The sequence below is a fragment of the Scyliorhinus torazame genome, chromosome 2 (genome assembly GCF_047496885.1).
Source record: "Scyliorhinus torazame isolate Kashiwa2021f chromosome 2, sScyTor2.1, whole genome shotgun sequence".
Taxonomy (NCBI): domain Eukaryota; kingdom Metazoa; phylum Chordata; class Chondrichthyes; order Carcharhiniformes; family Scyliorhinidae; genus Scyliorhinus; species Scyliorhinus torazame.
In genome coordinates this window covers 265643102-265660267 of record NC_092708.1, presented here as the reverse complement: position 1 = coordinate 265660267, position 17166 = coordinate 265643102, and the positions used below count along the sequence as shown (strand labels likewise).

The 17166-nt window shown below is 49.6% G+C and overlaps 1 protein-coding gene across 1 annotated transcript in view; it reads right to left on the bottom strand.

Annotated features, from left to right (window-relative positions):
* Positions 1-17166, bottom strand: part of LOC140407206 (cytosolic phospholipase A2 zeta-like) — a 345625-nt gene that overhangs the window by 67320 nt on the left and 261139 nt on the right. Inside the window, exon 21 of the mRNA XM_072494873.1 lies at positions 6903-7039. Within this exon, the coding sequence (XP_072350974.1) occupies positions 6903-7039 (137 nt within the window). The remainder of the gene's footprint in view (positions 1-6902; positions 7040-17166) is intronic.

Here is a 17166-nt window from a genome sequence, read left to right as displayed (position 1 = left end):
TTAAGTGGGTCGGTGCAGAATCGATGGGCCGAATAGCCTCCTTCTGCACTGTATGTTCTATGTTGTCAAGCTGTTAGGTAGAAAACTTCAGCATTTCATTTTAAAAAAAATGTTTTTATTAAGAATTTTTCAAGAACAATATTTTCCACCTTACAAACAAAAACCGCCCCCCCCCCCCGTAACAAAGAAAAGAAAAAGAACTCGCATGGCAAGACATGAACATGGCAAGTCAATAAGATACAGAACTTTGTACATTGGATTCTTCCCGTACATGTCAGTTTCCGGGTCATTCATGTGTTTTCTTGTTCAAATGCCCCCCAGAGAAACCCCCCCCTTCCCCCCCCCCTCATTCTTCCCCCCCCGCCCCCCCTCCACACGAACGATGTCCCTCCCTCCCCCCTCCCTGGGTTGCTGCTGCTGCTGTCCGACCTTCATCTAACGCTCCGTGAGATGGTCTAGGAACAGTTGCCACCGCCTGTAGAACCCCTGCGCAGACCCTCTCAAGGCAAACTTTATCCTTTCCAACTAACGCCACGGCCAAAGGTTCAATTGCTAATGCGAACAGCAGAGGGGACAGGGGGCACCTCTGCCTCGTCCCTCGATACAGCCGGAAATACTCCAACCTCCGCCGGTTCGTGATCACACTCGCCACCGGGGCTTTATACAGGAGCATAACCCAACTGATAAACCCTCCCCCGAACCCAAACCTCCTCAACACTTCCCAGAGATACTCCCACTCTACCTGATCGAAGGATTTCTCCGCGTCCATGGCTGTCACTATCTCCGCTTCTCCCTCCACCGATGGCATCATTATCACATTTAGGAGCCTTCGCACATTAGTATTTAACTGCCTACCCTTTACGAATCCCGTCTGGTCCTCGTGAATCACCCCCGGGACACAGTCCTCAATCCTCATGGCCAACATTTTTGCCAGCAACTTTGCATCTACATTAAGGAGCGAGATCGGTCTATACGACCCACATTGCAGTGGGTCCTTATCCCGCTTCAAGATCAAAGAGATCGTCGCCTCCGATATTGTCGGGGGCAGGGTCCCCCCCTCCCTTGATTCATTGAAGATCCTTACCAGCAACGGGGCTAACAGGTCTACATACTTCCTGTAGAACTCCACTGGGAACCCATCCGGCCCCGGGGCCTCCCCTGCCTGCATGCTCCCCAGTTCTTTAACCAGCTCCTCCACCCCAATTGGCGCCCCCAAACCAGCCACCTCCTGCACCTCCACCCTTGGGAACCTCAATGATCCAAGAATCGCCGCACCCCCTCTTTTCCCCCGTAAAAGGCTTTAAAAGCCTCATTCACTTTCCCTGCACTCCGCACCGTAGTTCCCCTGCCATCTTTGACTCCACCTATTTCCCTCGCTGTCATCCTCTAACGGAGCTGGTGTGCCAGCATCCGGCTCACCTTCTCCCCATATTCATATATCGTCCCCTGTGCCTTCCTCCACTGTGCCTCTGCCTTCCCTGTGGTCAACAGGTCGAACTCCGTCTGGAGACTTTGTCTCTCCCTGAGTAGTCCCTCATCAGGAGCCTCTGCATAGCTCCTGTCCACCCTTAAAAACTCCCCCACTAACCTCTCCCTTTCCCTGCCCTCTCTCTTCACCCTGTGAGCCCTGATGGAGATGAACTCTCCCCTGACCACCGCCTCCCACCTGCACCTCCCCGTTGTCGTTAGCCTCCAGATACCTTTCAATACACCCCCGCACCCCCCCGCACACTTCCTCGTCTGCCAGCAGTCCCACATCCAACCTCCACAACGGGCGTTGGTCCCTCTCCTCCCCCAGCTCCAGCTCCACCCAGTGCGGGGCATGGTCTGAAATGGCTATGGCCGAATACTCCGTTCCCTCCACTTTCGGGATCAATGCCCTGCCCAGAACAAAAAAATCTATCCGGGAGTAGGCCTTATGCACGTGGGAGAAAAAAGAAAATTCTCTGGCCAAAGGCCTGGCAAATCTCCACGGATCTACTCCCCCCATCTGATCCATAAATCCCCTAAGCACCTTGGCCGCAGCCGGCCTCGTCCCCATCCTAGATCTGGAACGATCTAATGCTGGGTCCAGCACCATGTTAAAATCCCCACCCATTATCAAACTCCCTACCTCCAGGTCCGGAATACGCCCCAACATCCGTTTCATGAATCCAGCATCGTCCCAGTTTGGGGCATATGCATTCACCAGTACCACCTATGGTACAAGTACCTACTACGTTCTTGGCCTCAAACGACACCCCCTTTCCCACCAGTATTGCCACCCCTATTCTTCGCATCCAGCCCCGAATGGAACACCTGTCCCACTTATCCCTTCCTTAACCAGACCTGATCTGCCACCTTCAAATGTGTCTCCTGAAGCATGACCACGTCTGCCTTCAGTCCCTTTAGGTGCACGAACATTAGGGCCCTCTTAACCGGCCCATTTAGGCCTCTCACATTCCACGTGATCAGCCAGATTGGGGGGTTACCTACCCCCTGCCCCCCCCCCCCCCCCTAGCCATCTCCTATCTTAGGCCAGTCCCGTGCTCGCGCCTCCCGCACCCTCCAGTCACCCAGGCTGGGAACCCCCGCCCCGACCACCTCTTACATTTTCAGTTCCCCCTCGGACAGTGCAGCAGCAACCCTAGAATCCCCCCCTCTCCCCCCCCCCCCCCTCGATCCACATCTAGCTCTTTTGCTCCCCCCGTATTACTTCCGTGAGTCAGCTGACTTCTGCTGACCCCAGCTTCCCCCGCCTTCCCGTTGATCTCCCCGTGTGGGAGTCTCTCCTCCTCCTTACCTTCCTCCATACCCCCCCCCCCCCCTGGCGCGGGAAAAAGCCTGCGCTTTCCTGAACCAGCCCCGCCCCCTATGGCGCAGCTCCTGCCGCGGCCATTATCCCAGTTCCCTCATCCCCGAGTCTCACCTCCCTCCAGCACCGACGCCCACATTCCCCATCATCATCATCATCTTGTCTACAGAAAAGAAAAAAGGAAATTTTAGGAATTTTAACCAAAACTCTACCCACATCCCCATCCATCATCCCACCCATGAAATATTCTTTACCCATATTTACAACCCCATATACAACCACATCCCCTCAGTTCGAATCCAGTTTTTCCATCTGAATAAAGGTCCAAGCCTCTTCTGACGTTTCAAAATAATGGTGTTGGTCCTGATAAGTGACCCACAGTCGCGCTGGCTGCAGCATGCCGAACCGGACTCTTTTTTTATGCAGCACCGCCTTGGCCCGGTTGAAGCCAGCTCTCCTCTTTGCCACCTTCGCGCTCCAATCCTGGTATACTCGGATCACCGCGTTCTCCCATCTACTGCTCCGCACCTTCTTGGCCCATCTCAGCACACTTTCTTTGTCCGCGAAGCGATGGAACCTTGCCACTATCGCCCTTGGCGGCTCATCAGCCTTGGGTCTCCTCACCCGGTGAGCCCCTTCCAGCTCCAGGGGGGTCGGAGAGGTCTCCGCACCCATCAGCGAATGGAGCATCGTACTCACGTACGCCCCGGCATCAGCTCCCTCCACTCCTTCGGGAAGACCCAGAATCCGGACCTGTTCTCCAGGACCTCAATTCTCTCGGCCCACCTCCTGTGCACCGCCTCGTGCGCCTCCATTTCTACCGTCAGGCCCAGGATCTCGTCCTCGTTGGTATTCACTTTACAAAGCTCCACCGCCTGGGTCTTCTGGGTCTCCTTCAGCCCCTCGATCGCCAACAGCATTGGCGCCAGCACCTCCTTTTTCAGCTCCTCCACACATCGCTTGAGGAACTCCTGCTGGTCTGGCCCCCACGCTGCTCGCTCTCTGCCCTCCGCCATCTTGCCTTTTTCCCCTCATTTTCGTCTCTGCTCCAGGGCCTCTTTCCTCGTCGTTCCACCGCTGATCTCTGCCATATATTGTGAGGGGGGACCTCACTGCATCTTCCCACACGGGATTGAATCGAAAAAAGTTCTGTTGGGGCTCCTCTTGAGAGCCTGAAAGTCCGTTGTCGCGGGAGCTGCCGAAACGTGCGGCTTAGCTCCGCATCGCCGCAACCGGAAGTCAACTTCAGCATTTCATGATGAGGCCCCGCCATGGATATCGGTCGGGTTTCTTTATTCTTTCTGAGACGTGGGCATTGCCCGCAATTGTTATCCATCCATGAAGTGAGTGGCAATTAAGAGTCAACCACACTGCTGTGGGTTTGAAGTCACATGTAGGTCAGACCAGGTCAGGATAGCAGATTTCTTTCCCGAAAGGACATTAGTGAATCAGATTTTAGAACAATTGACAATGATTTCATGGTCATCACTCGACATTTTATTACCAGGTTTTTCTGAATTCAATTTTATTAAACTCAAATTTCACCAATTGCCCTGATGGGGTTCGAACCTGGGTCCTGTAATTGAAAATATGGAAAGATATGTCATTTGAAACAATGAAATCTGGCAATACCTGATCTAAGAGTGCATGATAGAATGTAGGGAAAAATCCCACGAAGGGTTAACAGCAGCTGCAGGAGAGAATTGTAAAATGCAGATAGCCTTAGTCAAACAGGCTTAGCGAACAAAACAAGCAGGTCTTTCAAGTCACAATCGAGTGAATTTTAGTATACAGCTAAAAGCAATGTTTCGCACCGCCTTTGAAATGAAAATGAAATGAAAATCGCTTATTGTCACAAGTAGGCTTCAAATGAAGTTACTGTGAAAAGCCCCTAGTCGCCACATTCCGGCACCTGTTCGGGGAGGCTGGTACGGGACTTTTGAAGTTAGGTAAGCAGATGGAAAAGAATGGATAAGGTTTTCAGCTGAATTAGGTGACAAATGTTTAAATGTGAGGCAAGTCTTTTATCTCACCACCAATTGAATCTTTAGTATAAAGCTAAAAGCAATATTTCACACCTTCATTGAAGTTAAGTAAGCAGATGGAAAAGAATGGATGAGGTTTTGAATTAGGTGACAAAGGTGTGAAGTTCTGCTGACACCAGGTGAACATGAGAAGCTGGAGACAACGTGTCTGCGAGAACACAAATTAGACCCAAATCAAAGTCAAAATTGATTTATGTTGTAGGTGTAACATAAGCGGCTCCCTTGTGGCGCACTTGACAAAGGAAGGTTCAGACGTGGAGATAACTTCAACACGTTTATTAAACTATTTACACTTCTATTACTCGGATTCGACACTACTGCTAATCCCACTATAGCTACCCAGATTGACTAACCAGTTGCTGCAATCCACGTGGTGGGTATAATATTGAATCAACCCTGTCTCTCTACTCACTGACTGTCTTAATTGAAAAGAGGCAGATCATGTGTGTGGTGTCCTTTATATATGGGTTGGTGTAATGCCCCCCTGTAGTCGTGTCACCTCCTTGTGTATCGTGAATGTCTATTGGTCGTGTCCTATCTACTTGATCTATTGGTTGAGTGTGTATGTGTGATGTCTCTTGTGCTCCCTCTAGTGTCTAGCTAGCCTACATGTATTTACATTGATGCACATCACCACAAAAATTATGAGCTGGGGACACAATTTGATAATAATAAAACTATAGAAATTACAGGAATCAAAAGTCACACCACTTTGAAATCAAAGCATTTTTGAACATCACAAAGGAAACAATTTAATCAGAGATCTATGAGATGAGGTCACGCTCAAAATGAATACTTAGTCGTGTTAGAAAAATTCAGATTAAAGGTACCTTTTACAATCCAAGTGAAATAAAAGATACTTTACAATAAAGTCATAAAAACTTAATAACTGTTAGAAAGATATATAAACCCTGAGAAAGGGGACGGTAAGCAGAGAAGGAACAAGAGTCAGCTCAGAGTCAGCTCTCATAGCTCGGTCATGGGAAAGGCACAGAGCAAAGCAGCCAAGCTAAAACAGCTAATACATCTAAGGAAGACCAGAATTTAAAGAGAGAGAGTCAGCTCAGAGCCAGCTCTCACAGCTCGGTACATGGGAAAGATAGAGCATAGCAACCGAGCAGAACAGCGAATACATCTGACGAACACCAAAAGCTAAAGAAGAGTGATTGTCAAGGTGGACCTGAAGGTCTCTTCAACCAACCAGGAGAATCCAGAAGCAAGATCTTTTTACTTTTCCGTAAAGACAGTGATTGCATCTTTTAAAAGAAAAAATATAATAAAATAACTTAAAAGTTTTAACCTGAAACAGTGGTTATTACAAAGCCTACATTACTTACTTATCAACGCAGGACCCAGGATATCGATGCTACTAAGTGGTAAGTTGGTAAAATTCTTCTGTGAAGGTATGCGTTATACCGGGGGATAACTTGAAAACATAGTTTGACTTGAATAGCACCCACCTAAGCCTGCATAGGAGTCAGGGAGTGAGAATCCCTGTTCACCATTTAGAATGTCGACCCTTTTTGGTATAGGGGGAATTCTAAGAATAGTGGTGAGTTTTTAATTTCAGTCCCCAGAGTAGTAGCCTGAGTGTCTGGATTACTAATCCACCAGGCACAGAGCAGCATGGTGATGCAGTGGTTAGCACTGCTGCATTGTGGCACTGAAGTCCCAGGTTTGTTCCTGGCCCCGGGTCACTGTCTGTGTGGCGTTTGCATATTCTCCCCGTGCCTGCATGGGTCTCACCCCCACACCCACAAAGGATGTGCAAGGTAGGTGGATTGACTATGCTAATGCTAAATTGCCCCTTAATTGGAAAAAAGAATTGGGTACTCTACATTTTTAAAAAATCCACCAGGCACTACATCCGCATCCTTGGCCACACCAGGTTCTTCAGCTGAGTATTCCCTTGCTTGCAGCCTCCATTAATAACGGGGATTATTTGTACGAACAGGGAAAGAGTTCCACTTCCTGATCTAATGCCCTTCACTTTGATGGGCAGGTAGATTATGCAAATTGTTTATCAGAAATATATTTTCACTTCAACTCAGACACGTACTCACCAGGTTGATCCTGACACTCCAATTAGGTAGGTTATGCAGTCCAAGATGCGTAATTGCTGCAGCCCTTGCAGAACGCCATAAAGCGATGTCATTGCTCGTATTCCACCCCCCGAGGCAAGGATTGCTACAACAGGCACCTATAAATTACAAACACGATGAATCAGAGTACCATACAGGGATGTCATTGTCTGTTTTCTGCCTCAAGGATAGGTATAACAGCACAAAAGTACGCCATTTGACCCATTTTGTTTATGCCAGCTTTTCAAAAGCACTAATTAATCCCCATCCTGTACTTGCTCAGGATTGTAAATTACTCAACATAATGGTTAGCACTGCTGCCTCATGACGCTGATGACACGGGTTCAATCCTTGCCCCGGGTCACTGTCCGTGTGGAGTTTGCACATTCTCCCCGTGTGTGCCCGTGAGTCTCACTCCCAAATCCAAAAAGACGTGCAGCGTAGGTGAACTGACCAAGGTAAATTGCCCCTTAATTGGGAAAACAAAAGAATTGGGTACTCTAATTTATTTAAAAAAGAAAAAAAAAAATGAATCAGAACATGTTTTTTACCCTGAAAGTACATAATAAATTTGGACATTGAAGAAGAAACTAGGCAACTGTATTTTCCTCATTCAATCAGAGGAAGCAGGTCAGATGGAAGCACAGAAAAAATAAGCAAGAAAATATGTTGAACTTTTATTTATTTTTCTTTAAAAAATTTAGAGTACCCAATTCTTTATATTCAAATAAAGGGGCAATTTAGAGTGGGCAATCCACCTAACCTGCACATCTTTGGGTTTGTGGGGGTGAGACCCACGGAGACAGGGGGAGAATGCGCAAACTCCACACGGACAGTGACCCAGAGCCGGGATCGAACCCGGGTTCTCAGCATGTTGAACCTTTATAAATCACTGGTTAGGCTCCAACTGGAGTCATGGGCCCGTTCAAGGCACCACACTTAAGGATGTCAAGGCCTTGGAGAGGAAGCAGAGACATTTTATTATAATCTTACTGGGGTGCGGGAATTCAGTTATGTGAGAGACTGGCAAAGCTCAAGTTGATCAAACAGCGTTAAGGGGGAACAGATGTCTTTAAAATTGAGGGGTTTTGCTGGAGTATAAGGTTTAAGGAAAAATGGTTTCCATTGTCAGTAGGCAGAGGTCACAGATTTAAGAACATTAGCAAAAAATCCAGAAGTGAGAAGACGTTTTGTTTTACTCATGCGCGATGATCTGGAAAGCGACAACTGAAAAATCAAAAGGACCTGATTTAAGATAAACTTTCAAAAGGAAATTAGATGGACTTTTAAGGAGGAAAACATTGCTGCGCCATGAGGAAAAGGTGAGGGAGTAAAACTAATTGGTTGTCCTTTCAAAAAGCGAAATGGCTTCACAAGGCACAGAAGGAGGCTATGACTGGTTAAATGCAAATGTAGGACGCGATCTACCCGAATGGGAACAGAGTCCCATAGTGTTTCCTGGCGCTTGGAGCCATTCGGGTACATCGGGGGCCTTAATGGCGAACGGGCGGCCGAAGCGGCAATTAATCCTGTTTTCTACTCCGAGGAGCTCCGCCAGAACTCCTCATTGCAGGGAGTCATCGGGACGTGACCTCTGAACCCCTCCAAGCCTCAACTCACTTATAAGGGGGCCCTTGGCCTGGGGGTGCCCTGCATGTGAGGTGGGGTGCAGGGAGACTGTAGGCAAGTTGGGTTTTGGGGAGTGTTCAGGGGTCCTATCGGGGAGGGAGTCAGAAATTTTGATTGGTTATGTTCTCAGCTCTTCAACAAACAAAAAGCTTACTTTGTCTATTTGGCACCGATCACCATAAAGTAGGTCAGAATCATTGTGAAGTAGATCGGGATGACCGGAAAGCAGGTCAGGATCACTGTCAGTCAAACCAGGTTCAATATAAAGCAGGTCAGGATCACTGTGAAGCAGACCGGGATTACTATGAAGCAGATCAGGAAGAAGAAAAATGATCAAACTGTGAAAGTAATGAGTTGATTGGCTGGTGAGTATTGTAGCTTTGTTTCCCTTTCTCCAAAGTTAGTGAGCTAGTCTAAAGTTGGGAAATTGAAAATGTGATATTTTATGTATAAGGGTTATGTAAAACATTTCAGTTGACCTCCCTATATTTAAGTAGCATAAGGAAAGTGAGTAGCTGGTGAGCCTTTTTTTAAGCAGTAAGTTTTATTATCAAATAGATGGAGTAACAGCAGGGCAGTTCCGACCCATGGAGTGCACATTGTGTTCCGAATGTGAACTCCAGTCCTGGATAACCATATGTGCAGGAAGTGTTGTTAACTACAACAGTTCGAACTCCATTTTTCATGGCTTGAGCAGCAACTAGCATCTCTGATGCATTGAAGAGTTGAGAGCTTCATGGACAGCACATGTGTAGATGTGGTCAACCCACAACTTAACAGCATGCAGGGATACAGGGTATGGGTGATCACCAGACAATCAAGAAGAAACAGGCAGGCAGTACAAGTATCTCGAGTGCATCTCATTCTCCAACCAGTGTTCACTTCTGAATAGTGGTGAAAGTGATGGTTCATTGGGGGAGTGCAGCCAGAGCCAATGTCATGGCAATACGGTTGGAGTCCTGTTGTACAGGGAGGCACGAGGAAGATGTAGGAAGACTGAAGAACAGGAGTGACAGAGTTCCTGGACAGATAGTTGGAAGGGTTCCTAGACAGTTAGAAGGACAGACATGTTCAGCAGGGCAAGAGTTCCTAGAATGTGTTCTAACTGGAATGGAGGCGCTTCTAGACCTGGCTCTTGGGAGTGAGGCTGGCTACGTGGATCAAGTGTCAGTAGAAGAACATTTGGAGGTCAGTGATCATTGTATCATAAGGTTTAGGTTGGCTATGGAAAAGGACAAGAACAATCCTGAGTAAGAATAATTAACTGGGGGAAAACCAACTTCAATGGGGTAAGAACAGGTCTGGCTCCGATAAATGTAACCAAAGATTAGTGGTCAAAACTGTAGCTGACAATGGACTGCATAAGGGTAGGCAGTGGTATTATCACTGGACTAGTAATTCAGAGACTCAGGATAATGCTCTGGGGACCTGAGTTCTAATCCCACCAGGGCAGTTGGTGGAATTTAAATGACTGGGGTGGCATGTGGCGCAGTGGTTAGCACTAGGACTGTGGCGTTGAGGACCCGGGTTCGAATCAGCCAGAAGTCGTGGTGCACATTGGTCCCAACGACGTAGGTAGGAAAAGGGGTGTGGAGGTAATAAATGAGTTTACGGAGTTAGGCTGGAAGTTAAAAGCCAGGACAGACAGAGTTGTCATCTCTGGTTTGTTGCCGGTGCCACGTGATAGCGAGGCTAGGAATAGGGAGAGAGTGCAGCTGAACACGTGGCTGCAGGAATGGTGTAGGAGGGAGGGCTTCAGGTATTTGGATAATTGGAGCGCATTCTGGGGAAGGTGGGACCTGTACAAGCAGGACGGGTTGCATCTGAACCAGAGGGGCACCAATATCCTGGGAGGGAGATTTTCTAGTACTCTTCGGGAGGGTTAAAACTAATTAGGCAGGGGAATGGGAACCTGATTTGTAGTCCAGCAACTAAGGTAGCCGATATTCAGGACGCCAAAGCGTGTAATGAGGCAGTGGGGAAGGGAACACTGATAAAGGAGAGTACTTGCAGGCACGGAGATAGGTTGAAGTGTGTAAACTTCAACGCAAAAAGCATCAGGAGTAAGGTGGGTGAACTTAAGGCATGGATCGGTACTTGGGACTACGATGTGGTGGCCATCACGGAAACGTGGATAGAAGAGGGGCAGAAATGGTTGTTGGAGGTCCCTGGTTATAGATGTTTCAATAAGATTAGGGAGGGTGGTAAAAGAGGTGGGGAGGGGGGGGTGGCATTGTTAATTAGAGGTAGTATAACAGCTGCAGAAAGGCAGTTCGAGGAGTATCAGCCTACTGAGGTAGTATGGGTTGAAGTCAGAAATAGGAAAGGAGCAGTCACCTTGTTAGGAGTTTTCTATAGGCCCCCCAATAGTAGCAGAGATGTGGTGGAACAGATTGGGAAACAGATTTTGGAAAGGTGCAGAAGTCACAGGGTAGTAGTCATGGTTGACTTTAACTTCCAAAACATTGAGTGGAAACTCTTTAGATCAAATAGTTTGGATGGGGTGGTGTTTGTGCAGTGTGTCCAGGAAGCTTTTCTAACACAGTATGTAGATTGTCCGACCAGAGGAGGGGCAATATTGGATTTAGTACTTGGTAATGAACCAGGGCAAGTGATAGATTTGATAGTGGGGGAGCATTTTGGAGATAGTGACCACAATTCTGTGACTTTCACTTTAGTAATGGAGAGGGATAGGTGCGTGCAACAGGGCAAGGTTTACAATTGGGGGAAGGGTAAATACGATGTTGTCAGACAAGAATTGAAGTGCATAAGTTGGGAACATAGGCTGGCAGGGAAGGACACAAGTGAAATGTGGAACTTGTTCAAGGAACAGGTACTACGTGTCCTTGATATGTATGTCCCTGTCAGGCAGGGAAGAGATGGTCGAGTGAGGGAACCATGGTTGACAAGAGAGGTTGAATGTCTTGTTAAGAGGAAAAAGGAGACTTATGTAAGGCTGAGGAAACAAGGTTCAGACAGGGCATTGGAGGGATACAAGATAGCCAGGAGGGAACTGAAGAAAGGGATAAGGAGAGCTAAGAGAGGGCATGAACAATCTTTGGCGGGTAGGATCAAGGAAAACCCCCAAGGCCTTTTACACATATGTGAGAAATATGAGAATGACTAGAGCGAGGGTAGGTCCGATCAAGGACAGTAGCGGGAGATTGTGTATTGAGTCTGAAGAGATAGGAGAGGTCTTGAACGAGTACTTTTCTTCTGTATTTACAAATGAGAGGGGCCATATTGTTGGAGAGGACAGTGTGAAACAGACTGGTAAGCTCGAGGAAATACTTGTTAGGAAGGAACATGTGTTGGGCATTTTGAAAAACTTGAGGATAGACAAGTCACCCGGGCCTGACGGGATATATCCAAGGATTCTATGGGAAGCAAGAGATGAAATTGCAGAGCCGTTGGCAATGATCTTTTCGTCCTCACTGTCAACAGGGGTGGTACCAGGGGATTGTAGAGTGGCGAATGTCGTGCCCCTGTTCAAAAAAGGGAATAGGGATAACCCTGGGAATTACAGGCCAGTTAGTCTTACTTTGGTGATAGGCAAAGTCGTGGAAAGGGTACTGAAGAATAGGATTTCTGAGCATCTGGAAAGACACTGCTTAATTAGGGATAGTCAGCACGGATTTGTGAGGGGTAGGTCTTGCCTTACAAGTCTTATTGAATTCTTTGAGGAGGTGACCAAGCATGTGGATGAAGGTAAAGCAGTGGATGTAGTGTACATGGATTTTAGTAAGGCATTTGATAAGGTTCCCCATGGTAGGCTTCTGCAGAAAGTAAGGAGGCATGGGATAGTGGGAAATTTGGCCAGTTGGATAACAAACTGGCTAACCGATAGAAGTCAGAAAGTGGTGGTGGATGGCAAATATTCAGCCTGGATCCTAGTTACCAGTGGCGTACCGCAGGGATCAGTTCTGGGTCCTCTGCTGTTTGTGATTTTCATTAATGACTTGGATGAGGGAGTTGAAGGATGGGTCAGTAAATTTGCAGACGATACGAAGATTGGTGGAGTTGTGGATAGTGAGGAGGGCTGTACGCGGCTGCAAAGAGACATAGATAGGATGCAGAGCTGGGCTGAGAAGTGGCAGATGGAGTTTAACCCTGAAAAGTGTGAGGTTGTCCATTTTGGAAGGACAAATATGAATGCGGAATACAGGGTTAACGGTAGAGTTCTTGGCAATGTGGAGGAGCAGAGAGATCTTGGGGTCTATGTTCATACATCTTTGAAAGTTGCCACTCAAGTGGATAGAGCTGTGAAGAAGGTCTATGGTGTGCTAGAATTCATTAACAGAGGGATTGAATTACTTCCGGTTGCGGCGATGACCAGCTAAGCCACACGTTTCGGCGGCTCCAGCTCAAACGGACCTTCGGGCTCTTTTAAGAGCCCCAACGGGAAAGTCTTTTGTGACGAAACCCGGTGTGGGGTGAGGCAACAGGGAGTCCCCCCCCCCCCCCCCCAGCGGAAAAGAAAAATATCGGCGGCGGCGGCCAGATCTCGGAGAATCCTCGAGGACAGCGGCAGAAGAAAGTAAGGAGCAAGATGGCGTCGGAGGAAGCCCAGGCGACATGGGGACGAGACCAGGAAGAATTTTTAAGACGGTGTGTGGAGCTGCTAAAAAAGGAGGTGCTGGCCCCGATGCTACAGGCAATCGAGGGGCTTAAAGAGACGCAAAAGGCCCAGGAGATAGAGCTCCGTGTGGTGGAGCAGAAGGTAACGGACAACGAGGACGAGATCCTGGGCTTAGCGGTCAAAATGCAGACACATGAGGCGCCCCATAAGAAGTGCACCGAAAGGATTGAAGTCCTGGAAAACAGATCAAGGAGAAAGAACCTCCGGATCCTGGATCTCCCCGAGGGAGTGGAAGGTGCTGACGGCGGGGCTTACACGAGCACGATGCTACGCTCGCTAATGGGAGCTGAGGCCCCCTCGGGCCCCTTGGAAGTGGATGGGGCCCACCGGGTCCCTGCGAGGAGACCAAAGACTGGAGAACCACCTAGGGCGATGATCGTGCGATTTCACCGCTTCAATGATAGAGAGGTGGTTCTGAGATGGGCCAAGAAGGTACAAAGTAGCAGATGGGAGAATGCGGTGATACGAGTGTATCAGGATTGGAGTGCGGAGGTGGCGAGAAGGAGGGCGAGTTTCAATAGAGCCAAGGAGGTGCTGCATAAGAAGAAAGTGAAGTTCGGGATGTTGCAGCCGGCGCGATTGTGGGTCACTCACCAGGACAGACATTACTATTTTGAAACGTCGGAAGAAGCATGGACCTTCATTCAAAAAGAGAAACTGGACCACAACTGAGGGACTGGAAGGGGAAACGAAAATGCTGATGTATAGAGGTGTAAATTGGTGAGGGGGACACACTGAGAAATGTGGGCGCCGGTGGGGGGGGGGGGGGGGAAGAAGAGACACAGGCGGGGGACGGGGAATGGGGACGATGCGGTAGGGGGAGCTGCACCATGGGGGGCGGGATGGCACTAGAAAGCGCGGGGTTTCTTTTTCTTATCCCGCGCCAGAGACATGATGGCGGGAAGATAGGCGCAAGGAGGATGGGAGTTCCTCACACGGGGGGGGGGTCAAGGAGAGAGCGGGAGAAGCCGGGGTCAGTTGAAGTCAGCTGACTTTCGGAAGCAATATTGGGGGAGTAACCATGCCAGATGGGGATCTAGCCCGGGGGGGGGGGGGGGGGGGAACAACTGGGTTGCTGCTGCGGAGATCGAAGGGGAGCTGGTAAGAGAAAAGGTGGTCGAGGCGGGAATGCGCCGCCTGAGGGACAGGTGGGTGCGCGGAACCGGGACGTGGGACTGGCCAAGAGAGGGTGATGACTAGTCGACAGGGGAGGGGGGCGGGCAGCCCTCCAGTCCGGCTGATCACGTGGAACGTGAGAGGCCTAAATGGGCCGATTAAGAGGGCCCGAGTGTTCGCGCACTTAAAGGGGCTGAAGGCAGATGTGGCCATGCTTCAAGAGACGCATCTGAAGGTGGCGGACCAGGTTAGGTTAAGGAAAGGATAGGTGAGACAGGTGTTCCACTCAGGGCTGGACGCAAAGAATAGAGGGGTGGCCATATTGGTGGGGAAACGGGTGTCGTTCGAGGCTAGGAACATTGTAGCAGACAGCGGGGTCAGATATGTGATGGTGAGTGGCAGTCTGCAGGGAATGGAGGTCGTACTGGTCAACGTATATGCCCCGAACTAGAATGATGCGGGATTTATGAAGCGGATGCTGGGACGCATCCCGGACCTGGAGGTAGGAAACCTGGTAATGGGGGGGGTACTTCAACACCATGCTAGACCCAGGGTTAGATAGATCTAGATCCAGGACCGGAAGAAGGCCGGCAGCGGCCAAGGTGCTTAGGGGGTTTATGGACCAAATGGGGGGAGTAGATCCGTGGAGATTTGCTAGGCCGCTGGCCAAAGAGTTCTCCTTTTTCTCCCACGTCCATAAGGTATACTCCCGGATAGATTTCTTCGTTTTGGGAAGGTCACTGATTTTGAGGGTGGAAGGAACGGAGTACTCGGCCATAGCTGTTTCAGACCATGCCCCACATTGGGTGGATCTGGAACTAGGCGAGGAGAGGGAGCAGCGTCCACTCTGGCGACTGGATGTGGGATTATTGGCGGATGAGGGAGTCTGCGGAAAAGTGCGGGGATGTATCGAAAGGTACCTGGAGGCCAACGATGATGGGGAGGTCCGAGTGGGGGTAGTATGGGAAGCGCTGAAGGCGGTGGTCAGGGGGGGAGTTGATCTCCATCAGGGCTCACAAGGGGAAAACAGAGGCCAAAGAAAGGGAAAGATTACTGGGGGAGATTTTGAGTGTGGATAAAAATATGCGGAGGCCCCGGACGAAGGACTATACAGGGAGAGGCGACAACTCCAGACGGAGTTCGACCTGCTGACCACAGGGAGGGCAGAGGCACAGTGGAGGAAGGCACAGGGGATGAAATATGAATATGGGGAAAAGGCAAGTCGCCTGTTGGCCCACCAGCTTCGAAAGAGGACAGCGGCGAGGGAAATAGGGGGAGTTAGGGATGAAACGGGAACCACGGTGCGGAGAGCAGGGAAGGTAAATGAGGTGTTCAAGACCTGTTACTAGAGGTTATGTAGGTCCCAACCCCCGGAGGGAAAAGAGGGGATGCAGCAGTTTCTGGGCCAACTAAGGTTCCAGAGGGTGGAGGAGCAGGAGGTGACAGGCCTGGGGGCGCCAATTAGGGTGGACGAGGTGACCAAAGGGCTGGGGAACATGCAGGCAGGGAAGGCCCCGGGACCTGACGGGTTCCCGGTGGAATTTTATAGGAAATATGTGGACTTCATAGAATTTACAGTGCAGAAGGAGGCCATTCGGCCCATCGAGTCTGCACCGGCTCTTGGAAAGAGCACCCTACCCAAGTTCAGCACCTCCACCCTATCCCCATAACCCAGTAACCCCACCCAACACTAAGGGCAATTTTGGACACTAAGGGCAATTTATCATGACCAATCCACCTAACCCGCACATCTTTGGACTGTGGGAGGAAACCGGAGCACCCGGAGGAAACCCACGCACACACGGGGAGGATGTGCATACTCCGCACAGACAGTGACCCAAGCTGGAATCGAACCTGGGACCCTGGAGCTGTGAAGCAATTGTGCTATCCACAATGCTACTGTGCTGTCCCAAACTTGTTGGCCCCGCTGCTGGTAAGAACCTTTAACGAGGCCAGAGAAGGGGGGACCCTACCCCCGACAATGTCGGAGGCGACGATATCACTAATCCTGAAGCGAGATAAAGACCCGCTGCAATGCGGGTCTTATAGGCCTATCTCACTCCTAAATGTGGACGCCAAGTTGCTGGCAAAAGTGCTGACAATGAGGATAGAGGGTTGTGTCCCGGGGTGGTGCATGAAGATCAGACAGGGTTCGTAAAGGGGAGACAATTGAATGTCAACATGCGACGGCTATTGGGGGTGATAATGATGCCCCCAGCAGAGGGGGAGGCAGAGATAGTGGCGGCAATGGATGCAGAGAAGGCATTTGATAGGGTAGAGTGGGAGTATCTATGGGAGGTGCTGAGGAGGTTCGGGTTCAGGGAGGGGTTTGTCAGCTGGGTTAAACTCCTATATGGGGCCCCAATGGCAAGTGTAGTCACAAATCGGCAAAGGTCGGAGTATTTTCGACTACACAGGGGAACAAGACAGGGATGCCCGCTGTCCTCATTACTGTTCACCCTGGCAATTGAACCACTGGCCATAGTGCTGAGAGACTCCAGGAAATGGAGAGGGGTGGTTAGAGGGGGAGAGGAACACCGAGTGTCACTCTACGCAGATGACCTACTGCTATATGTGGTGGATCCAGTGGGGGGGATGATAGAGGTTATGCAGATATTGAGGGAGTTTGGAGATTTCTCGGGATATAGGCTTAACATGGGGAAGAGTGAGCTTCTCGTGATACACCCTGGGGACCAGAGTAGAGGGATAGATGGCCTGCCGCTAAGGAGAGTGGAAAGAAACTTCCGATACCTGGGGATTCAGATAGCCAGGAGCTGGGGAACCTTACACAGACTCAATCTGACTCGGCTGGTGGAGCAAATGGAAGAGGATTTCAAAAGGTGGGATATGCAGCCGCTGTCA